At 41.6% G+C, this 25,008-nt stretch overlaps 1 protein-coding gene and 1 non-coding gene across 4 annotated transcripts; both read right to left on the reverse strand.

Moving 5' to 3' along the window:
* Nucleotides 1-1,941: 1,941 nt before the first annotated feature.
* Nucleotides 1,942-2,014, reverse strand: Trnak-uuu (transfer RNA lysine (anticodon UUU)). The gene has a single exon. It is a non-coding gene; the product is annotated as a tRNA-Lys (tRNA).
* Nucleotides 2,015-6,645: 4,631 nt separating this feature from the next.
* Nucleotides 6,646-21,531, reverse strand: LOC138958336 (uncharacterized). Of its 3 annotated transcripts, none has more exons than XM_070329450.1 (11): nucleotides 21,319-21,531; nucleotides 20,516-20,798; nucleotides 19,825-19,966; nucleotides 19,344-19,460; nucleotides 17,602-17,745; nucleotides 15,608-17,152; nucleotides 14,850-14,994; nucleotides 13,411-13,541; nucleotides 8,569-8,830; nucleotides 7,928-8,041; nucleotides 6,646-7,297 (listed from the first exon to the last, which is right to left on the reverse strand). In XM_070329450.1, exons 2-11 carry the CDS (start codon nucleotides 20,791-20,793, stop codon nucleotides 7,005-7,007), a joined length of 3,171 nt encoding a protein of 1,056 aa, XP_070185551.1. In that variant the 5' UTR covers nucleotides 20,794-20,798; nucleotides 21,319-21,531; the 3' UTR covers nucleotides 6,646-7,004. The 3 variants fall into 3 exon arrangements, with proteins under 3 accessions (XP_070185551.1, XP_070185553.1, XP_070185552.1); XM_070329452.1 differs by having other exon boundaries at nucleotides 21,475-21,526; XM_070329451.1 differs by having other exon boundaries at nucleotides 21,379-21,523.
* Between the last annotated feature and the right edge of the window lie 3,477 nt (nucleotides 21,532-25,008).

Below are 25,008 nucleotides of genomic sequence, written 5' to 3' on the forward strand. Positions count from 1 at the left end.
TATCTATCTTCTTATTATTTTAGGTTCGTCTGGGGTAGAGAAATAAAACACACAGCTAGGTTCGTCTGAGGTGCGGTCGCGTGTTTAGTCGAACCGAAAGTTGAAGAAGAACCAATCACAGATCTCTTTCGCCGCGATGTCAAAGTTCAGGTCAAAGTTCACTGTTGTCTGCTCAAATTTGCGAGACAAACCTCTTCAAACTTTGTTCGTGGACAAAATTGGAAGTCGGGACCTAGCGGAATCGATTTCCTGGGTCACGTTGGTATAGCAACCGAAGGAGAAGGCACAAATCCGCGCGGTTTGGTCACAGGAATCGAAAAACCACCGAAAATCCTACCAGTATTATATAGTAGATGTATGTATTACACTGGCAGCCTTGCAGCCAAGTAGAAATAAAGAGGCTCTGTCATCCTTTGTCGGATACATCGTTTTTATCCCACAACTCCTGTCCCGGTGAAAGGTTTGCATTCTGCTTGGCAATTGCAACTACTGTAGACAAATACAACAATTCATTCACAATGTAATGTGCATTTCGCAAAAACATTATTGCGATAAATTTCAGAGCAAAGCGCGCTTTTCCGTCTATTCTTTTTTACTTTCTGAGCTTGGTTTTGAACCAAACATAACATACCTATATTGTTTTTGAATCAGGAAATGATAAAGAATAAGATTAAATAATGTTTTGATCGATTACTCAAATTTTGATTTTAATTCGAATTTTCAGATTCTTAATGACCAAACTCATTAATTAATTTGTAAAAGCTTCCAAGTTGTCATCATTCTTTAATACGGATTTAAGAAGAAAAAAACCTTCGTAATTGTTATTCAGGGAACAAATGCCGTATTGGCTATTGCTCTGCTAACAACCGGGCAAGCCCTGACCGCTAGTTGTTAAAAGCGGGTTTCTTTAACTATAATGATACTGATAATATTAATTATAAAGAACACTTATTAATCACCCCTTCTCACTAGAGCTCACGGCGATGTACCATAGCAACAACAACACACACACACACACACACACACACACACACACACACACACACACACACACACACACACACACACACACACACACACACACACACTATATTACAGTTTGTGGATAACTATACTATAAAGACTATCCTTAAAATAAAATCTCACCTAAAACATACATTTATAAATATACACATGACACAAAGCTTCATAGCACTGACTTACAAGGCTATATAAATACATATAACTGTAGGCTTGAGCAAATCCAAAAACAAAGAGACTGCCAACGTTACGAAATTCAGAATCAAAAAACAGGCAGGCGGAAGAAAAAATCAGCCAGATAAGTTTTCGTTATTGTTTGTTTGTGCACTTGAAAGACCGTTGGGTCGATATATTTGTGTATGTATTGTTTTGTCAATGACAAACGTTCCAACAACCTACCTTTCTTGTTTTTTTTATTCTGTAGGCTTGAGTGTATTTCAACTCGCATTGCGGACAGAATTGTTTATTTAGTTGTGTATGTATATTGTGAGGCTCAGGTGCTATGAATTATTTCAGGATTTGCACCACAGAATTCGAAGTATCCTCATAAAATGATCACGATAGCACTAGGAATGCCAGTGGGTGTATTGATGGATAACCTGTCCCGTGCTGAAAAAAAAGGAAGAAGAAACAAGGCTATACTCGGATGATAAGTCGTTTTGGTGGAGTCAGTTATGCCTGAAAACTGATCTGTTTCTTGACAAGCAAAAGTGGCTGCAGAAAAGAACATAAAATATACTGGTTTCGATCGGCTTGATACCTCAATGATAAACGAATCACTGAATTAAAATTAGATGAAAATTAAACAAATAAATAAAGAAAATTTTGAAACTTAACAAATTCTGCAATGATAATACAAAAGTCAGTTCAAAAACAGCAAAAAAAATTTTAATTAGACTTTAAAAGTAAAAAAAATTCGGACGCCCAATAAGGGACTCGAACCCTTGACCCTCAGATTAAAAGTCTGATGCTCTACCGACTGAGCTAACCGGGCGCTCATGGCAACCGTTGCTGCTAAAGGATTATAATTAGAAACATCATCGGTCGTTTAAAATAAGGCACAAATCGTGTCGTAACTAACGTATTTTCGTACAATAAAGACAGAAAATGGTGTTTTTTTCCCTCTGTTCTTTTGTAGCATCATGATCATCACTCCAAGAGCTTGAAGCGTACTGACATTTATTTATAGAAAACGTGGTAGAAAGGGTTTAACATTCTAGCTGCTCAGTGATTGGTCGGGCCCAGGTGAATTTACGACCTGAATTTTCTACCAATTTACTACCAGGACCTTTTCTGATTGGACAAAATATAGTGGCGCATTCGTCTCACAATCGCGGTAGTAAATTCGAGGTCATCAGTAGTAAATTGTGACCCTCCACCACAGAAAGAGTCGCATGTCACCTTTGCATGATTTTCATATTTTTACATTTTCATAAAGAGATTTTTATGCTCTATCCAGTGGTGAACACCGTTTTTAGAAAAGAGCGAAAACTGTTTGAGTTATAAGCCTGTGACTAAGGTGACCCTCACGCTGTTACCATACACTCTCCGGACTTATATCAAGCCTAGCGCACAACCGCGCGAGGTGACATGCGACTCATTTCGTGGTGGAGGGTCACAATTGGTCGTAAATTCAGGCGAGCGGAAGTACGCGTCATAGGGTTCGCACACGTATTACACGATTATCATTATGGGTTTGTGTGGCGCAAAACCATTCTTATCACCGTTGATGTGATTTTATTCTGGTAACACGAGTTGTGTGCATTTAATGAGCAGTAATTTCAGGAAAGAGAAGAGCGTCGGAGTCTTCCGCACAGTACAGGTATGTACACGACTCAGTCGGACCAGGACCAGGTTCAGGATCAGGATCGATACATTGCAGGTACCTTTTTAGGTTATCATCGCAACGGAAACAAGAGAGCGCAACCCCCAAAATTAAAAAAATTAATAATAGGAATTATTTGATCCTAGCCTATCCTCTTTTTCTTGGGAGGTCAGTTGGGGGGGGGGGGGGGGTTAAAGAACAGCTAGGCAGCTCAGTTTCAGCATAACGGACCTATAATTATTAGAGACAGGTCCCTGGTTTCAGCCAGTCGCCGACTGAGTTTTCTTTTAGCCAACACCTAGCTGTTGTGAACGGTAGATGAAGGAATAGCCACGGAAGAATGTTTACAGTGGAACCCCCCTTTTAAGACCCCCCAATTTAAGACTTCCTCCCTTTTAAGACCTTGTTTTTTCAGATGTTCTGTTCATAACCTCTGTAAATTGACCTCCATTTTAAGACTCCGTCCTTTTGTTTTTACACCTGATTTTCTCAGATTTTGAATGTCTTAAAAGGGGGGGGGGGGGGCTCCACTGTAGTTGATTGTGAATTTCCCTCCCAAACTGTGCAGTATTCCCAATGATAGCTTCAACATTAGTGATTCTGTGAATTCGAAATGTTTGGCCTGTGCATTTTACTTTTAGTCTCATCTCTCTCTCTCTCTCTCTCTCTCTCTCTCTCTCTCTCTCTCTCTCTCTCTCTCTCTCTCTCTCTCTCTCTCTCTCTCTCTCTCTCTCTCTCTCTCTCTCATTCTCTGTGTTGCTGTTGCCTGTGCAGATGATACTAGAGAAATTGAAGTTGTGGATGATTTTGTGTGTGCATGTTAACAAGTTTTTGCAAAGGTGTTAATCAATGCTAATTATGTCATTGGAAAAAAAGAAAGGTTAAACCTGGCAAGAAAGTAGAGGGAGGATGATACTACTTACGAGACTGCAGCGTGTTTCAAGTTTCTGTGGTGTAATGGCAACACACTGGCACATATATACTTTGTGTGAGTAATCCTGGTTCAAATCCAGGCAGAAACAGAACACCTTATCACTTTCAGTCTATAACCTCGCCCCACCCTTAAAGGTGGTCGTCTACATTTGTGCTTTTTTTCAATAATCTTATGGTTAGATTTCGATACAAAATTATGTCAAATGATGAATGAACCATTGGGAAAAAAGTTATAGAAAAATAAATATATGTAAAAAAAAGATTTTATTTTTGGGTAGCGTGACTCACGCTTCCAATATTTTGTTTTCTGTTTGCTGAGAACATGTGCTTTGCCTAAAAATACTGACCAATCAAATTCATGTCACAATGCTTATAGCCACGCCCAAACAAGTGCAGCAACAGTTTGACACTGGAGCGCTGTCCAAGCTTTTTTTTAAACGCACGAAATGCACGGGATTTGAGAGGAGTTTTGCCCTTGGCATTTTCCAAATAAGGATATCCTACTATGAGTACTACGCTGGAATACTACAATGAATTTTCAAACGGCTACACTGGCTTTGTCTTTCCTGATCGAAAGGGGGTGTATTGTTGATATGTGTAGATGATAGACTCTGCATTTTAATGGTCAAATTGTGATTTCGGTATAAAAATGTAGACAAGGTCCTTTAATACAATCCTCTTTCAAAAACTATTCTAGAGGATATACCAAGAACAAACTGTTGAGTTTATAATTGTCTGTTTAAAAATTAGCAATATGCCTTTAGGCCAGCCTCACAAAATTAATAATACTGAGACATTCTCCCCCAAAAATAAAGATAGCAAGTCCATCATATATATCATAATATATAATTTTTTTGTCTGCAAAAATTAAAACCAATGACAGTATTTGTTTTACTGAACTTTTATCTAAAGTTTAAAATACATCATGCACTTATACATTCTCTCTCTCTCTCTCTCTCTCTCTCTCTCTCTCTCTCTCTCTCTCTCTCTCTCTCTCTCTCTCTCTCTCTCTCTCTCTCAGATTTCAGTACCATGACCATCTTATTTTCACAAGCAGTGCTATTAGGCCAACAAAAAAAAGTTGTATGTTTCTGGTAACATGGCTACAAAAAATAGGGTAGGTAGGTAGGGATTTTTATATTTAGTCAAGTTTTGACTAAATATTTTAACATCGAGGGGGAATCGAAACGAGGGTCGTGGTGTATGTGCGTGTGTGTGTGCGTGTGTGCGTGTGTGTAGAGCGATTCAGACTAAACTACTGGACCGATCTTTATGAAATTTGACATGAGAGTTCCTGGGTATGAAATCCCCGAACGTTTTTTTCATTTTTTTGATAAATGTCTTTGATGACGTCATATCCGGCTTTTCGTGAAAGTTGAGGTGGCACTGTCACGCCCTCATTTTTCAACCAAATTGGTTGAAATTTTGGTCAAGTAATCTTCGACGAAGCCCGGACTTCGGTATTGCATTTCAGCTTGGTGGCTTAAAAATTAATTAATGACTTTGGTCATTAAAAATCGGAAAATTGTAAAAAAAAAATAAAAATGTATAAAACGATCCAAATTTACGTTTATCTTATTCTCCATCATTTGCTGATTCCAAAAACATATAAATATGTTATATTCGGATTAAAAACAAGCTCTGAAAATTAAATATAAAAATTATTATCAAAATTAAATTGTCGAAATCAATTTAAAAACACTTTCATCTTATTCCTTGTCGGTTCCTGATTCCAAAAACATATAGATATGATATGTTTGGATTAAAAACACGCTCAGAAAGTTAAAACAAAGAGCGGTACAGAAAAGCGTGCTATCCTTCTTAGCGCAACTACTACCCCGCTCTTCTTGTCAATTTCACTGCCTTTGCCATGAGCGGTGGACTGACGATGCTACGAGTATACGGTCTTGCTGAAAAATGGCATTGCGTTCAGTTTCATTCTGTGAGTTCGACAGCTACTTGACTAAATATTGTATTTTCGCCTTACGCGACTTGTTTTGGTTTTGTTTGTTATTGTGTAGAAAATAACTATACAGTGACGCAAAGAGAATGGACTTACTATACAAAGAGAAAGACAACACATTACAAAACAAATGAGACAAAAGGGATGCGGGGTTATCCCCCTTGTGTCGTCTGCCGTCTGTTATTTTCGTTTTGATGCTTTTTTTTTTGCTTTTTTTTTTTACAAATGCAATAAAAAAAAAGTCTAGGGTCGGCGGGAAAAAACTAGGTAGGGTCGGGTGACCAGAAACATACAACATTTTGTTTTGTCACCCAGGAAAGTTTGGTTTGATCGGATGAACAACAAAAAAGTGAAGATAAATAGAGTAAGAAACAGCATTATAAAGTTGTGTTTGCTCGTTTGCATCAGCACTGTCATAGTGTCAAACTGATCGTTTTCCCAGTGCTAGTGGCGTAATCCGCACAGTAAATCATACTGCAGGTATCCATTGGATATAAGGTCATGAATGACATGCTTTTCTCCCTCAAATAAGTGTACCTCTTTAATTTGACCGGGAAACAACATTTCAGTCTGGTGTAAATATATCCATTATGATAGCTGGGTGTCGGCTGGAAATGAGATTGATACACCAGGATTTCATTTGCATCGTGGTTGTGCTGTTAGTACTTTCGCAAAAGATTTCAAACCCACATTATATGTCTGTCATCAGGTGAACTTGCATGCTGGCCCACACCCCCTCCCCCTCGTCCTCCTCATTTGTTTGTCCTGTATTTTGGTTTTTTTAAGTTTAAACTAAGAAACCTAGAGGCACACTCCTTCCCATGTAAACAGAGTTCGGCTCATCAATATCAGTTCGGGTCAGGCTTTTAAATGTCACACACACACACACACACACACACACACACCATTTTCACCATATTTAATCCTTCGTTCCCACACACTCTCAGTCTCGCACTCAGTGACAACAATCCTCACAAATCTGTTTGCATAATAAAATAATTAGCAATCTTAGGAAGACATCGATGACACACTTAGTGACTTACGGCAAAACAAGTAATATAACATCATTGTTAGAGGTTGGAAACAGTCAGTTTGACCAGGAGCAGTCTCACAGACCATACTGATCATACAACACAACAAACCTGACACAGTCAAAGTACACCAATTATGCCTGGAAGCGCCTTGGCTAGCACAGTAATGCAGCAGCCAAACACAGCGTGGCAAAACTGATAATAATAATTGTCAGTGACTAATATACAGTGGTCACAGAGTCACGTCATAAGGCAGGACTTTCTGCTGGTAATAGTTGACCACGTCCAGTCCACTGCGACACACAGTGACCACCACCCTCATGGCCTCTTCGTCCACCAAGCTGCAGTAGCTGAGGTCCACACTCCTCAGACAACGGCCGTAGGATGCTGACCGCTGGGCACGCCACATGTTGCCTTGACCGCCTGGAGGGCTGGACTGGTCAGCATTCAGCTCTCTGTCTCGCTCTCCTCCCTTCTGCTTCTTGTGAGACTGGAACGCGGTCTGCAGGTTATCCCATCTGTCACCTGCACAAGGTACGCATGCGTTGTAATAACACACAAGAGTTTGGGTTGATCATGCACAGATCTACAGTGCTTTCATAAGTTGTGGCATGTAGCGAGCAGGTAGTGTGTGGCGTGTAGGTGTGGAGTAGTATGTGACTTATAGCTGTGGTGTTGTGTGTTGGGTGTGTATGACTGAGAAAGACAGCCAGCAGGAGTAATTAAGTGGCCTGATGATAATACATGCACTGAAAAATACATTTTTTTCTCCTGCTTTCCTACATACAATAAATGTTCCTTTTTTTGCCTTTCCTTTGCAAACAAACAGACAATTGTTCTAACACGCAGACACATAAGGACTGACAGGGATCATATTATGTATCTAGACAAAGACAGATAGACAGACGGTCATATAAACACACAAACAGAAAGACACACAGACATATATACACATAGACAGATAGGCAGGGATTTAACACAGATAGAAAGACCGATACAAAGAAACCCCAGACACAATCCCCCCTCTCCACCCCCCCAAACACACACTAATCAACAATGAAAGGTGAGAAAGGTGACGTACAAGTGATGTGAGGTATACAGGGGTGCACGCACACACACACACACACACACACACACACACACACACACACTTACCAACAATGATAGACAAGAAAGGGGTACAAGTGATGCAGGGTATACAGGACAGATTGAGGCTCTCCATGTTTCCACAACAGGTCAACAGTGCTTGCACCGACCTGTCACTTAGTCCTAAAAAACATACATATTCACAAACTCAAATTAATTATTCATGCATTTTCATGTGAAGAACACATTTCTGGTATCTTACAATAATGGTAAGTATGCAGTTGTTTCCCTTTGACCACAAGTACAGTACCAATGCGCTATAGTGGTTCCATGTCTACAGTGGTCATGCAACATCATAGTTATAGACCTAAGACGTTACACTTACTAGTCACAGTTTGGCGTTCAGGACAGTTAATAGTGAATGTATCAGTGGTTCCGATTTTGACTGCATTCAAAGAGTTTTTCCATGCTTCAACTGTTATCGTGTGATAAGGTTTTGTGGAGCTACACTATCCCAAGAATATTCCTAGGAATTATATTCTTCAGCGAAAAAGCCGTGAAACTTTCAGCAATTTTTCCCAACATTTTGGTACTGGTAGTCCTTGACCTCACACTTTTTCCTCTGTCATAAAAATTCAACTTGATTTTCTCAGAGATTTCTTTTAGGTATTATAAGAGAGGTTCAATTCTATTTTTAAATCGACACTCACTAGAATTGCGGCTGATGTCAAGGACGGTCAGGTTCCGAAGCGCAGCGCTCAGCAACACAATCCCATCATCCTCCAGCTCGCTGACGCCAGAGATGTCCAGACGCTGGATAGCGGGGCAGTGACGTGCCAAGACGCCAAGAGTGTGATTGGTCACGGGGCCGCAACGCAGACTGAGGGAGAGGAGGGAGGGACAGCAGGCCAGAGCGCGGTTCAGACAGTCCTCATCCAACTCCTCACACCATGACAAGTCCCACGCTGTCAGCTGATATGATGTATGTATAGTTTGACACAGTAAATTCAACTACATTTTTTTTTTTTTAAATTGGTTGCAACCAGCTGGCCTTTCTGAAGATGATTCCTCTATATCATATCTATTCTATATCAGAAATGACATCTTCAGATCTTACCTATTTAAAAAAAAATTCACATGTACATGAGTTGTTCTTCAGTACTGGTGACAGAAAGGGGGAAAAGTGGTCAAAATTCAAATCTCTAGTTTTGTTTTTGAAATATTGCTTTTCATAAAGCAGAAATACTGTAGTATCTGTTGTACATAAGAAAAAATCACTGGTTCACATGGTTCCTACATAATCTAACTTTTAAAGCTGGTTCTTGTGTGTCTGTGTGTATGTTTGTATGATGACGATAGGACCCGAAACGGCTGCACGGACTGAGACAGGAATTGCAGAGAATGTTCTTTGCCACTCGAGTCGTGTCATAAGGTACTTTTGGAATAGGGTGGGTGGGGGGGCAATCAGTTTCAGACACAATCTGCACAAACACAGGGGCACCACAAGGCACAGTACTCTCACCTTTTCTTTTTTCTCTCTACACAGCAGATTTCAGAAGTTCTAGTGACTCCTGCCCCATAACCAAGTTTGCTGACGACACTGGACTGACCGGACTGCTGACTGTTGACGACGACTCTGACTACAGGCAGGAGGTAGATAAGTTTGTGGGGTGGTGTGAAAACAACTATTTAGAGCTTAATGTGGGGAAGACAAAGGAAATGATAATGGACAACAGGAGGGGGGAACATGTACACAGGGAGATAGTGATCAAGGGGGAGGTCGTAGAGAAGGTAGAGCAGTATAAGTATTTGGGGGTGATTATAGACAATAAGTTGACATGGAAACCAAACTCTGATGCCCTTGTGAAGAAACTCCACTCTCGCCTGTACTTTTTGAGAAAACTCAGGTCTTTTAACATCAGACAAGAAATCCTTCAGATGTTTTACACTTCAACGTGCAATAGTGTGTTGTACTTTGGCTCCGTGTGTTGGGGTGGCAACATCAACAAGCAAGACAGGGATAGATTAGATAAATTCATCAGGAAAGCAAGTGGGGTGGTTGGGAGGAAGCAGGACAATTTCACATCAACACATGAACGACGACTGACTGACAAGGTACAGAAGATTTTGGCTGACGACTCGCACCCACTCAGACCGGAATTTGACAGTAGACGGACAGACAGGAGCAACAGATTCAGACAACCAACCGCAAGATCCACACGCTACAGAAATTCGTTCATTCCATCTGCAATTCACATCTTCAATTCTCAGGTGGGGCGGTAGATGCTGGTGTTGTCGCTCTGATGCACGGGGTCAGTGTTCTGTATTGTTTCAGTATTGTTGATTTTGTTTTGCATTCTACTCTCTTAGACAATATGTGATAACCGGCAAGGTGCTGACTTTCTTTTGTGCATTGTTGATGGTGAATGCATGTTAATTTATTTTTAATATACTTTCTTATGTGATAACCAATGTACTATATTTTCTCAGGACAAAGAACAAATGTTTATTTTGAATGTTTTATGTATGTTATTATTACGGACACAAACGCTCAGCAATGTAATTTCTCTTTTAGAGATTAATAAAGTTATTGTATTGTATTGTATTGTATTGTAGCAAATTTGAAAGGATTCTTCAAAAAACGGCAGAAAACATTATATACCCTGTGAGCTATCGAGGATCCTCCCCGTCTGGGCTGTCGAAACATGGTCTTGTTAAAAGACGTTTTCAAATGCGGCGGGGAGATACACTCGAAGCACATTTAGCGAAGTTATGTTGCCAAATCATCAAAGATCAACATTTCACTACACGGATCGATGCACACAGTCGAAATAGATGTGACTTTCACACGACCGAAGACAACTTACTAGCAGACTAGCAGACGACAAGATCTAAATATTTAGATCAGTGAGAGCAATCCGTTGAAGAACAGTTACTCCGCTTATTCGTCTTCAGTTAAGCTTATTTCCCCTGCCATAAGTTTCCTTGCAGATCTGCAGTCGCGTAGTGAAATGAACTAGTGTCATCGGAAGATTCTTCTCAGTCAATGATCAAAGCACAGTAAGTTCTATGCTGACAAAAGTCACTTTCGGACAACACGACGATTGACTTAATTTATGAGCCCAAAGGTAACAATATCGACAAGAATGTACGCATTTGACATTAAATGAAACATTCATAGACAGTTTCCAACTCACCAGATCTGCCAAAGAGCCGTCATTCGTGAAAAAAACGATGATTTTAATCAGACAGGTATCGGAAACAAGCCTTGGTCACCTGCGTTATTCCTTCCAAGGCGACGTGACGGCGCCACATTTGTTTGTTTAGGCCAAAAAAAAAAAATTGTCTGTTTAGGGTAACCCGACCGACCCTATCGATTTGGCGCCGACCCAAAAACTTTTTTTTGATTTCAAAAAAAAAAAAAAAAAAAAGAGGTAAAAATGCTAAAAAGAGACATTTGGCGTTTCTTTCTCTCCCTTTCTCTCTGTTTTATTTATACGTTAGTTTTGAAACATGTATTCATCAAATATAAGAAGTGAATTTACACACACACACACACAAAAAAAAAAAAAAAAAAAAAAAAAAACCCTACCTACCTACCGACCCTACTTTTTTTGGTCATGTTACCCTAAACAGACAATTTTTTTTTTTTGGCCTTATGGCTGTTTATCGCGAAACAACACAGTTGAAATTTGTGTGTAAAATACCACAAATTTGTGGTGAATCAGTTCGTCATCTGCGTTTCGATTGTAATTAAGTCAGATTGGAGTTACTTTGAATCGAAGGCGAGGGTAACCTGCGTTATTTGTGGGACATCGTGAACAAATTTGATTGCAATATTTTATACAGAAAGTAAATTTCAATGATTCTGGCTCAGACTTGTAGATCTGTTATGCAGTGTGTTGGTAGTGTATCTGCTTTTCTGCTGTGAAGCTCATTTGGAGCGATACGCTGATCGAAGTGGGGTACCCTATGTGGGACATCAGCCGTATGCAGATTACGCCTCAGAACACTCTCGCATTTCACAAAGACAACAATAATTTGCAACATTTCAAGAACTGCATCAGTTTTATTAGATACTATTTCAACAACAACAGCACAAACACGACTATTATCAACAACACAGAACGGGAGGTAAGTCTTCAAAGACGCACCAAGTGTGCGTTCCCGTTTTTGGACGCCATTTTTGCTGGCATTTTCACAGTAAATCTTAATATTTCCATATCTATTGAATGATTTTGGTATTTTCTTTGATTGTGCCGATTCTCCTATCTCTCTGGCATGTACTGGGTGCTTTGTGACCAGTTTCTCCCCTAGACTGTATTGAAAAATGCGTCCGTGTTAGCTGACCCCCACTTGTGACCAGTAGCAAAGAACAACTCATGATCATAACTTGTCGTTCTCAATCAAAAAACAAGTCGCGTAAGGCGAAATTACTACATTTAGTCAAGCTGTGGAACTCACAGAATGAAACTGAACGCACTGCATTTTTTCACAATGACCGTAGTCTGCCGCTTGTGCATAACGGAGTGAAACTGACGAGCCTGTTCAGCGCGGTAGTGGTTTCGCTGTGCTGCATAGCACGCTTTTCTGTACCTCTCTTCGTTTTAACTTTCTGAGCGTGTTTTTAATCCAAACATATCATATCTATATGTTTTTGGAATCAGGAACCAACAAGGAATAAGATGAAATTGTTTTTAAATCGATTTCGGAAATTTAATTTTGATCATAATTTTTATATTTTTAATTTTCAGAGCTTGTTTTTAATCCAAATATAACATATTTATATGTTTTTGGAATCAGGAAATGATGTAGAATAAGATGAACGTAAATTTGGATCGTTTTATATAAAAAAAAAATTATTACAATTTTCAGATTTTTAATGACCAAAGTCATCAATTAATTTTTAAGCCACCAAGCTGAAATGCAATACCGAAGTCCGGCCTTCGTCGAAGATTGCTTTACAAAAATGTCAATCAATTTGATTGAAAAATGAGGGTGTGACAGTGCCGCCTCAACTTTTACAAAAAGCCGGATATGACGTCATCAAAAGTATTTATCGAAAAAAAGAAAAAAAACGTCCGGGGATATCATTTCCAGGAACTCTCATGTCAAATTTCATAAAGATCGGTTCAGTAGTTTACTCTGAATCGCTCTACACACACACACGCACACACACACACACACACATACACCACGACCCTCGTCTCGATTCCCCCTCTATGTTAAAACATTTAGTCAAAACTTGACTAAATGTAAAAATGAGGACCAAGACAGAAACAAAATACAGTGGAACCTCCCTATTAAGACTTCCTCCTTTAAAAGACCCTCTTTTCTCAGACGTTCTGTTCCTAACCTGTGTAAATTTACCCCGATTTGAAGACTGAGGCCCTTCCTTTTTAAGACTGACTCCCTTCCTTTTTAAGACTGAGGCCCTTCCTTTTTAAGACTGAGGCCCTTCCTTTTGAAGACTGAGGCCCTTCCTTTTTAAGACCTGATTTTCTTAGATTTGTGGAGGTCTTAAAAGGGGGGGTTCTACTGAACACACCAACCTGTGAAAAGGGAGGGAAGTGAGTGAAAAAAGGAGCAGTGAGAGTGACGGCGGCTGGGGACAGGTTGAGGGCTCTCAGCGTGTCGTTCTTCTGCAGCGGTTGAAATGCATCGTCCGTCAGAGCAAAGCACCCTGTGCAGATTATTTTTGAAATATTATTTTGAACTTCTTCTTGATTTCAAAGGGTGCTGCTCTCTCTCTCTCTGTCTCTCTCCCTCTCTCTCTCTCTGTCTCTGTCTGTCTCTGTCTCTGTCTCTCTCTCTCTCGCGTGTGTCTGTGTGCAAGCATCAACATATGTGTGTTTGTGAGTGTGTGTGTGTGTGTGTGTGTAACATTACCTGCTATTCCGACTTGGTCGTGTGACAGACGTTTTCTTCCACACGCGATTACATTGATTGTCTAACGAAGCCGTCAGGTTGAGTTAGACATCAGCTAATCGAGTGTAGAAGAAAACTCTGTCACACGACCAAGTCGGAATAGCATTTATGTCTCACAGCTTCAACAGAGGAGAGAACAAACACGTTTTGCGTACTCAAGCTTGACAAACCTAAACACAGGAGCAGCCATTGTGGAGAGATCTACTTTTTGACGGAAGTGACCGAACAACTGTGAATGACGTCTCGGTATATGTGAAAGACGTCACAGTCATCGTCACGGTATGTATCTTTTGAAGCATCGCGCTGCATCCGCGAAATGTTTGTTCATTCCGGAATCTTTGTCATCTATGTTCAGAACTCTGTCCTTATAGTGTCAGACTAACAGGCCTCCTGAGCGAGCCACTTTCCAAGGGAAGCTAAATTCGCGTATGGAAACAGTACTGTCGTCTGGGATGCCATTTTCAGTATTCTGAGCGTTGAAGAATTTGTAAAGAGAAGAAACAATAACAGCAGGAGAAATAAAAGTCGTGTGTGCATTTTTTGGCTTTTGGAGGGACGATTTTGAGTTTGAATCCGTTCTTGCCATGCTCCTAAAGCGTGTAACATACAATCTTGCACACGTTTGCTTTAGTAGTGGCAAAGAAGGAAAGCGTGTGACATTGTTATTTATATATTTTTCGTTCATTTTAAGACCACCGGCCTCTTTTAAAGACTTGATTTTATCAAGTTTGTACAGGTCCACATTTTAAGATGTCTTAACAGGAAGGTTTCCATCACACGGTCCATTCCTTGTCGTGGTGTGATGGCTTGCGTGCCCCAGTAACCCGGAGAGCTATGCCAGCGGGAGCTTCAGCTCCTGGTAGGGTCACCCTTGCTGGACAGGTCGAAGGATAGAGGTCAGACAAATTTGGACCACCTCATTCAGAGGTTTGCGTAGGGCCAACAACCCTGCCTAAAAAACAAACAACGTTACAGAAGCATTGACGACAGAAGACGTCAATGGCCTATGCTCCGCTGGGAGCAAAGGGCCTAAGTAAGTAAGTAACAGGAAGGTTTGGTGTACCTGCAAAATCAAGGGACACAAGCCCTGTGCACTTGTCCAACAGTCGCACCACACAGTCGTCAGTCAGATAGCTCCCTGCCGCCTCCTCTTGGTTCACCGCTAAGTGTTGCACACACGGTGATAGCCTGCCTAAAGCGCTCACCATCTGAAACAGTGTGTGATTGTTATGGTACATTGCTACCTGACCTTGGTTCACTGCTACATGTAACACACAGTGACAGCCGCCTATAGCGCTCACCATCTGAAAGAGTGTGTGATGTTATGGTATAGTGCTACCTATCCTTGGTTCACTGCTAACACGTACACGGTGACATCCACCTATAGCACTCACCATCTGAAACAGTGTGTGATGTTATTGTACAGTGCTACCTGTCCTTGGTTCACTGCTAACACATGGTGACAGTCGCCTATAGCACTCACCATCTGAAACAGTGTGTGATGTTATTGTACAGTGCTACCTGTCCTTGGTTCACTGCTAACACATGGTGACAGCCGCCTATAGTACTCACCATCTGAAACAGTGTGTAATGTTTTTGTACAGTGCTACCTGTCCTTGATTCAACAGTAAGTGTTGCACACATGGTGACAGCCTGCCTATAGTGTTCACCATCTGAAACAGTGTGTGATGTTATTGTACAGTGCTACCTGTCCTTAGTTCATCGCTAAATGTTGCACTGGAAAAACCTACACACATAAACACACACATACACAGATGAAAATATTCATTATACTCCTCAAATACACCGTGACACACTCACCTCACAGTAAAACTCCTCACACCACTTGCTGACTACACTGTCCATGTACACACGACCACATTCTGCGTTTTCAGAGGCCATATCATCGTGCCACCCGTAGGGTCTTGGACCGAGCCACAGCTTCAATTCACAAAGATCTAGGTTATCTCGCAGACACGCCTCAAAGCAGGTCAGGGGAAGTTGTCTGTTCCGCAGGTATTGCAACTTGACATCAGCAGAAAAGGCCAAAGCTTTGAGGTTTGACTTGAACATTTTGGGGCAAGGCAATGTAACTGCTGATTCTGCCAACGACTGCACTGACGACTTTTGTGATGTCAGTGACACTTTTGTCAGTGACGCCTCTGTCAGTGAATGTGGATGTGTTCCTTGTAATGTTGATGTCGTCAACAGTGGCTCATGTGCCCTTGGTGATGTCACTGATGCTAATGATGTCACCAACACTGATGATGTCATAGTTGTCACTGACAATGGTGAATGCAAGGTCATGCCTGCTGTCACTGATGATGGTAGCTGACCACTCACACTAACTGCCGTGAAATCTGCTGCTTCACACAATGTCCGACTCTGCTGCCCGCTTGTTGATTTCACACTGTGGCCGTGACTTTTGCACTCTGCTCTCTGCTGATCGGCATCATCTCCAGTGGTGGCACTGCCCCGGCAAACTGCGTCGCTCATTTCTCTTCTATCAACGCTCCTTCCGCCATCACTTCTCATTCCAGTAACACACTCCGCGCATGCATGATCACCCAGCTGTTGTAAACTTGGGCCATACGTTGCATGTACGTCTTCACTGTCACTTGCTTGATTGCAGTTTTCATCGCACTTTCTACAAATAATACATTCCTCACAAATGTTCTCTGCTGTTTGTTCAGCAAGCTTGAAGTGAACTTCAACCTGTTCAACCCCGATCACTTCAGATGGGTGATGGGTGTGTCTGTTTTCTCCCCTGGTGAGGACTGTATCAACTAAAGGCACATTGGTACTAGCAGGAGCAAATTCAGGCTGGTGATCAACATCCCTGCTGTCACCATGGTTGTGGTTGCCAAAACAACCAGGGTCACCCCAAACTGGAGAGAAAGCAGTAGCATTGCTGGGTTCAGTGACATCATCAACCTGACCTGTGACATCAGCCTGACCCATGACATCATCAGCCTGACCAGTGACATCATCAGCCAGACCTGTGACATCATCAGCCTGACCTGTGACATCATCAGCCCGACCTGTGACATCATCAGCTTGAACCGTGACATCATTAGCCTGACCCGTGACATCATCAGCCTGACCTGTGACCTCATTAGCCTGAGCCGTGACATCATTTGCCTGACCCGTGACATCATCAGCCTGACCCATGACATCTTGAGACTGACCTGTGACATCATCAGCCTGATCCGTGACATCATTAGCCTGACCCGTCAAGCTGCTTTTACAGCTGCCGTCTTGTGAACTCCTGTTTGGTGACCTTGACACACAGCCTTTGCTATGGAGATACTGACTGGCCGAGACCCTGCTGTGGCCACACAGGTAGAGCAGTCCCTCAAAGTCAACCTGGGAGACACAAGAATGAGAAGGTAATGATGGGGTGTGTAAGATAAATAATGGAGGGTGTAAGAAATGTGTGTGAGGTGTGTGTGTGTGTGTGTGTGTGTAGATGCGTGTGTGGTGGGTGTAAGATAATCAATGTGTGTGTGAGGTGTGTGTGTGTGTAGATGCATGTGTGGTGGGTGTAAGATAATGATGGAGGGTGTAAAATAATCAATGTGTGTGAGGTGCGTGTGTGTGAGTGTGTGTGTGTGTAGATGCATGTGTGGTGGGTGTAAGATAATGATGGAGGGTGTAAGATAATCAATGTGTGTGAGGTGTGTGTGTGTGTGAGGTGTGTGTGTGAGTGATGCATGATTTTGGGTGTGTGTGTGTGCGTGTCGGTGTAGATGCATGTGTGCATCACACATGACACAGTTGTGCAGGTACACACCCCACACCTGACAAGGTCTTACCTGGGTGTGCTGCAGGTTGACGGAGCGCAGGGAGGGGCCGCACAGTGAACACAGGTGGAGCAGACCTTCGCTAGTGAACCCCCTACACCTCGACACGTCCACTGTCACAAGTTGGGCTGCAAACTTCCCAGTCATTTCCCATGTCTGTCAACACACCACACAAAGCATATAGCAAACTCGCAGAAACAGGTCTGTTTTGTCATTGTTCAAGAAGTTGAGGTTTGATCATCCTTCTCTTTACAGGTGAAACCCCTCTTAAAGACCTGTGGATTCAAATTTAGCCTCTTAATCACCTTGAAAACCCTTTTCTCTGATTTTCTGTTCTTAATCTCTGTTTTGAGACTACCTCCACTTTCAAGATTTTTGGGGGTCTTACAAGGAGTGGGTTCAAACGCAGTCACATTTCTGTTTTTTCATCACCCTCTTTTAGAGCTTTATATTTCAGACAGTGTCTGATGTAACTAACATTATACAGACCCCCGCCGCTGATATAACTTATATTTAACAGGCCCCTGTCTCTTATACATTTCACAGCCCCCTGTCTCTTATATAACAAATACATTTTACAGACCCCTGTCTCTGAAGATGTGTGTTTCTAAGACTCTTCAGCATTGAGAGAGTGCCACCTTTGTAGACAGTTTGTGTGAAGCGTAGATATAGCTGCAAGTGCCATCTCTTTCATTACGCACAGACCTGCTAAGTTTTCTCTCTTTTTTTGTCATTCCCATCCAATCATCAGCTTAGACTGAATTTCTTCCAAACGCCTTTCTGGTCAACATGATTTCTGAAATCCACAACACTTTTCGAACTCAACCTTCACGTCTTCAGAATTTCAAAACATAAAATATTATTCATAAAATGTTATTCATAATTTGTTTTTAAACTTTTACAAAATTCAAAGAAGAGTACATGTAATAATTAATAATAATAACAAGAAGAGCAAACGCTCGATCGAGTCACTTTCGCAGTTCTGAATATTATATGAGGCATCAGATGGACAGGAAGAAATTGCTATTCACAACACAATGAGTCACGTTCACATAAAATTTGAGCCCGGTCACTTTTATAGTTTCCGAGAAAAGCCCAACGTTAAGTTGTGTGTTGCCGAACAGAAAAGGCTAGTTATCTCCCTTGTTTTTCTGATAACGTTCGTAAAAGGCTACAGATGTAAATACTTTGATGTAAAGAATAATCCTACAAAGTTTCAATCACATCCGATGAACTTTGTCAAAGATATAAAATGTCTAATTTTTCCTTTGACGCTGACCTGTGACCTTGAAAAAGGTCAAAGGTCAACGAAACCATCGTTAAAGTGTAGAGGTCATTGGAGGTCACGACTAAACAAAATATGAGCCCGATCGCTTTGATAGTTTCCGAGAAAAGTCCAACGTTAAGGTGGTGTCTACGGACGGCCGGCCGGACGGACAGACTAACACTGACCGATTACATAGAGTCACTTTTTCTCAAGTGACTCAAAAAATCACTTTTCCACAGCGCGAGTCCCATCATATGACTCCAGGCCCTTTACAATTTCATTCTAAAACAAACGAGCACACAAATAACTGAGATAAAACAACAACAACAAAAACACCAAGCAAACTGGGCTTAAATGACAAAAGATAGTTACACACACACACACACACACACACACACACACACACACACACACACACACACACACACACACTAAGTGTTCCATTTTCCAAATCTGTCCCATCACCAAACTGTGGTCAGCAGCGTACCTGCAGAGCCATCTCCCGCTGTGCCTGAGAGGCCAGGTCCTCGAGGAACGCTGTGTCTCCCACCAGCGTGTCGGCCAGCATCAGGTGCCTGAGGAGTGGAGCTGTTCTCACCAAGCCCTGCACAGTGTCGTCAACATTTCATTATGTTTTGTCTTGCATACATGTACACTGTACCTGATCGACACAAAACTCCCAAAACCTTACTTATGTCCTTGAGTGAATCAATCTCCTGAGACAAAAAACAAAACAAAACCACAAACAAAACTACTTGACACAGAAATACACATGTACACTCACATTAACCGTGACACACACACACACAAACTCACACACCCCTTTAAAGGCCCCATATCTTCTGTTGCTTCTCACTATCCCTTCTCTTCTCCTCCACACCCTTTGCCTGACAACCCTCCCCCCCCCCCCCCCCCCCCCCCCCCCCCCCCCACATACAATTCTCTGCGTCCCAACTACCACAACTTACCTGAACATCTTCATCTGTGACCGTGCATGAGCTAAGGTTGAGGGTCACAAGAGAGGTCAAGGCTGACTGCGCAAACGTCACAATGGTTGCAATGTCAAGGCCATCACAGTTCTTCAGGGACAGTGTGTTAAGAGCCGAACACCTGTGGAATCAGCAACAAGATACAATGCTCAGCATAACAAACAGAAACAATACCCACATATGTCAGCACCACAAGCAATAATGATCCGTTTCTCTAACAGAAAACTGTAAGTACTGCTTCTACTGCATACACAATAGAAAGATCGAGTGTGTGTGTGTGTGTGTGTGTGTGTGGTGTGTTTGTACATGTATGTGTGTGTGTGTGTGTGTGTGTTTGTATACATGTGTGTGTGAGTGTGTTTGTATGTGTATGTGTGTGTCTGTCTCTGTATGTCTATGTCTGTGTCTCTGTGAGTATGCATACGTGTGTATGTGTGTGCAGAAGATTGTGTCTGTAAATCTGCCTGCCTTTGTGGCAGGATAAATGTCTCTCAATTTGTAATTAGACAGTAATTAAACAACATTAATTTCTTGCTTTCAAAGCAGAGTAAAATGGAACAAGTACATGTTTTATGAAGCATGTCAAAGCGTCATTCTAGAAGCCGCCCAGAGTCTTGTTTCTTGCAACATCCTTGTTACATCCTTGTTACGCCTGTCAAGCAGTCCTTACTTGCTGAGAATGTGTAGCACATCCTCCGTCACCAGGTGGCAGCAGTCTTGCAGGGAGAGTTGTCGGAGAGACGCCGGAGCAAGACAGGTGATGAGTCCCGAAGACATCCTCTCCCTATTTCTCAGGAGCAGAAAATTCAGGACCTCCTCTGACTCCAGGTCTGCTGGGTTGCTGTGGTTCAGTGGTTGTGACGCCCAGAACATGTCCAGCATGTGATGAGCGTAGGTCAGCTTAGCAATGAAGCTCAGTCGTGACGGTTGTATGAAGGTTTCAGTCATTGTGCCTGAAACCAGACTGTGTGTACAGTGGAACCCCCCTTTTAAGACCTCCAAAAATTCAAGATACTGAGGTCTTAAAAAGGATCAATTTTTAAAATGAAGGTCATTAAAATTGACAGAGGTTATGAACAGAAAATCTGATAAATCAAGGTCTTAAAAAGGGAGAAGTCTTAAATTAAATGAGGCTAAGTGTGGACATTCTACCACAAATTGCACTCAGATGTAGCATAGATAACAAACCAGACATGGCAGAAATTGTTATATATCTTGATCGTATATTATACTGAAACAAAATCAGTATAAGAACAAGAGCCATATGACTTCAAACTCACACAATAACAATTATCAAGCTGGTCTCCAGAGATAGATATTGCCTTTGACATACATTCATTCTTCATCGGAATGTTTTCAAGCATATTCTGCAGGAAGGAGGGAGGAGTCTGTGTGTGCAAAGGGACAGAGGGAAGCAAAAACAGCATTGGAAGGAAAACTAGCCATATTTGTCTTCGTCAGTTCGTGTGTTACCGTTCTTCTTCGGTGGCAAGAGTTTGCACGACTTGAGTTGAGCTCTAGCTGAGATTAAACCTTTTGTTCAAATCATTTTGCAGATTCTCGTTGAAAGTGCGCCATGGTCTTGCAAAATACATGGTCAGCAGAGAGAAGCCACGTTCCAGTACATACTTTTACGCGTTTACTTTCCCCACCCGGAGCTGTCTGCGTCCGAAGTTACTTTTTAACAAGAGTAGTTTCCCTTTACGACTTAAAACCGAAATACTGGAAATAACTTCAATTAAGTTACCACGCCGATTAAACACAGGGTGGTGCCATGCATATTACCATAGACCTATTATAATACACACCACGAACGGCGTGTCGTTTTAGCATTTGCTTTCCTTGTTCGTTTCTTGCCTGATAACAGTTATGCAGGAGTCGAGTTTCAGTAGAGATTTTAGTCCGGGACAAACGGCTGCACAGAGAGTGCACTTTATCCAGGGTTAAAGTGTCTAACCTTGACTTGTGCATACAGGGGCCCGGGTAGCTCAGATGGTAGAGCTCTGGATTTGTGATCCTATGGTCGCGGGTTCGAATCCGGGACGAAAACGGATCAACTGTATGTGCAGACTCAGAGACGGTATCCATGTTCCACTCCCGTGTCACCACTGTGGCACGTAAAAGACCTTGGTCATTCTGCCATAAGTGTACTCACGTGTGAACGAAGGCGATGGAACTTATAATTTACGACGTTTCGACTGTAGGGTCTTCCTCAGGAAGTAGGACCGTGGCGAAACGTCATTAATTGTAAATGTTTTTGTCTTCGGTCACACGACAGTTCAGCAATTTTTGGTCTTTCAATTATTTTCCGCTCTCACTCGCGACGGTCAGCATTTTTCTTCTGTTCATTTCGTAGTTGTGTCTTTCTTCCTTCCACACAGGTTAATGATCGTGTCCGCCCACAATCGTTTCTAACTGATGTCTTCCCGCCCATCTTACTTTGCGACTGCTTGTTTTGTGATCCTGTTCACTTCAGTTTACCTGAGTAAACATGTAGCAGTTGTTTTCTTTCATTTATTCTTCAGACACTGTTTCAGACTAGTCCCTCTTTAGGGCGAGGGCCAGATGAAAAAAAAAAGAAGATCACAGTGCTTACTGTATATTACCCTCGTTAGATAAAGAATTGTTATTGTCATTGTCATTGTCATCCTGTCCGTATTTCTTCCGAGACAGACTCAGTGATGACTTTCCGTCCGTTATGGTTTATTTACTGATGTCGTCCTGTCCTAATTGTCTTCCTGCTCGTTTCCTTATCTGTGGCTGTCATCTTTACAAAATTGCTCTGCTATTTATTCTCTCACGTCCGCTGTCTACTTTTGCGATTTTTTGGTGGACATGCATTGAAAAAGCTTTGAAAATAAACGGTCACATTGAGAGTCACTGTACGGTTTTTCTGTTTTTGTTTGTTTGTTTGTTGTTGTTGTTGTTGTTGTTGTTGTTGTTGTTGTTGTTGTTGTTGTTGTTGTTGTTGTTGTTGTTGTTGTTGTTGTTGTTGTTGTTGTTGTTGTTGTGTGTGTGTGTGTGTGTGTGTGTGTGTGTGTGTGTGTGTGTGTGTGTGTGTGTGTGTGTGTGTGTGTGTCGTGGTTGTTGTTGTTGTTGTGAATGTTTTCTTTAGGGAAAGTGAAAGCGTTGTGTACAGAGAAAGTAGATTTTTACACGGCAAACGAATTACTGGAATAAGTGTAAAGGCACGCATGGACATCGCCACTAGGCCTTCCACCACCACCAACAACATCAAAAACGGACTTTTTATATAAATAATTACCAACAGACATGGCAATTCAAATAATGTTGTTCCCTATTATGCTACAATGCTCAAGTAGCCTACTAGCGCTCAACTGAAGTAAGTTATCAGTCATTTTAAACTTGGTGAACCGTGCAAGCTTATTTCATAGTCGACTAAGCCAGAAAAATAAGAGGACTCTATACGTCGTTTGGGAATGTACATGATCTACATGGATGTCTGGAAGACGGTGAATTGGTGTTTCTAATGTGTAGGAATATTTCAGTTCATTGTCATTCCGGGCCATTAAGTTTACTATCCCATATTGCTGGAAAGTTCGAGTCGCTTCCTCCCAGTGGAAAGCTAGCAGCAACGTAGTCGCTCTACCCAGGTGTGTGCGTATTTTGGTGGAATCAGCCATCTGCACTTATTGCAGAATGGCCGAGGTCTTTTACGTGCCGCTGTGGTGACAAGGGGTGGGACATGGATACCGTTTCTGAGTCTGAACATAAAGATGACCCGTGTCCGTTCCTGCCTAGATTCGAAAACGTGATCCTGGGATAATTATTTGTCAGATTATAGCAGCCTGAAGCCTGACACTGGGGTCACGGTGTTCTTAGCTGAAAGCTAATACGTGTAATTTGAATGAGCAATCATACAGAAAACCTGACCTAGGCTCACTTCCTTGCGTTGAAAGGTTCTAAATCGCAAACTTGATCGAATAAATGGAAAAGAACAAACCGCGAGGTCTGATTCGTTTAAATCATAACAAACCCCAACTTCAACCAATCCAACATCGCGGCTGGATCCCACCCGGTTAGGCCAAAAAAAAAAATTGTCTGTTTAGGGTAACATGACCAAAAAAAGTAGGGTCGGTAGGTAGGTAGGGGTTTTTTTTGTTTTTTTTTTGTTTGTTTTTTGTAAATGCTATGTTGGCTGAACATTCACTTCTTATATTTGATGAATACATGTTTCAAGACTAACGTATAAATAAAACAGAGAGAAAGGGAGAGAAAGAAACGCCAAATGTCTCTTTTTAGCATTTTTACCTCTTTTTTTTTCTTTTTTTTTTTTTAAATCAAAAAAAAGTTTTTGGGTCGGCGCCAAATCGATAGGGTCGGTCGGGTTACCCTAAACAGACAATTTTTTTTTTTTTGGCCTTAGTAACTTTCTCGTGCACCTTCGGTCCTGAAGTCGAGTTTGGAGACCTTAGTCTGAGATAAACTGCATTGAAGGTACAGTTTATCCCGGACTTAAGTTTTCAACCTCGACTTCTGCATACCGGCCCTACTAGTAATGGGCCTTTCCGTTGATATCTGATCACCGTGGGTCCACAATGATAAATACAGATATAGCATTGCAGGGTATTGAACATATAATTATCAGCCTTGTCTTGTCCTGCGTACCTCGTAGCATGTGAGTACTTCAAGTTATTAGGGTCCGAACACATAATGAACTGTACCTTATAGAGGAATGGTAAGGGGGAGTATGGGATCTTGTTAATTAACACAGGCACAGGCACACGCAGAAAGGAGCTTGATAAAATTAATTATGCTACATAGGTGAGAGAGACATTCGTGAGATAATAATCGTTCAAATCACACGTGTGTATATCATGCAAATGAGGTCATGTCAAGCAAGTCTGGCAGGGACCTGTTTTTCCACTGCTTATGATGCCAAAGTCACCGAGACAAACGTCATTATAGAAAATAACATTGCGCTCGCTAATTACCCTCGATGAATTTTTAGAACTAACACGTCACGCCACACTTTCAGAGTGACGTTTTTTTTTTTTACTTTGACGTCATAGATTGCACGAGGCTTTTGAAGAGATCGAGGTTCCAAAACAGGCGTCTTCAATTAGCTGCCTCGACTGCAGGAAATTTTCAGTAAAATACACGTAAGTACAGTATGTAGGATAAACAGAATACTACATGGCT

Source organism: Littorina saxatilis, linkage group LG2, assembly GCF_037325665.1.
Source record: "Littorina saxatilis isolate snail1 linkage group LG2, US_GU_Lsax_2.0, whole genome shotgun sequence".
Classification (NCBI taxonomy): Eukaryota; Metazoa; Mollusca; class Gastropoda; order Littorinimorpha; family Littorinidae; genus Littorina; species Littorina saxatilis.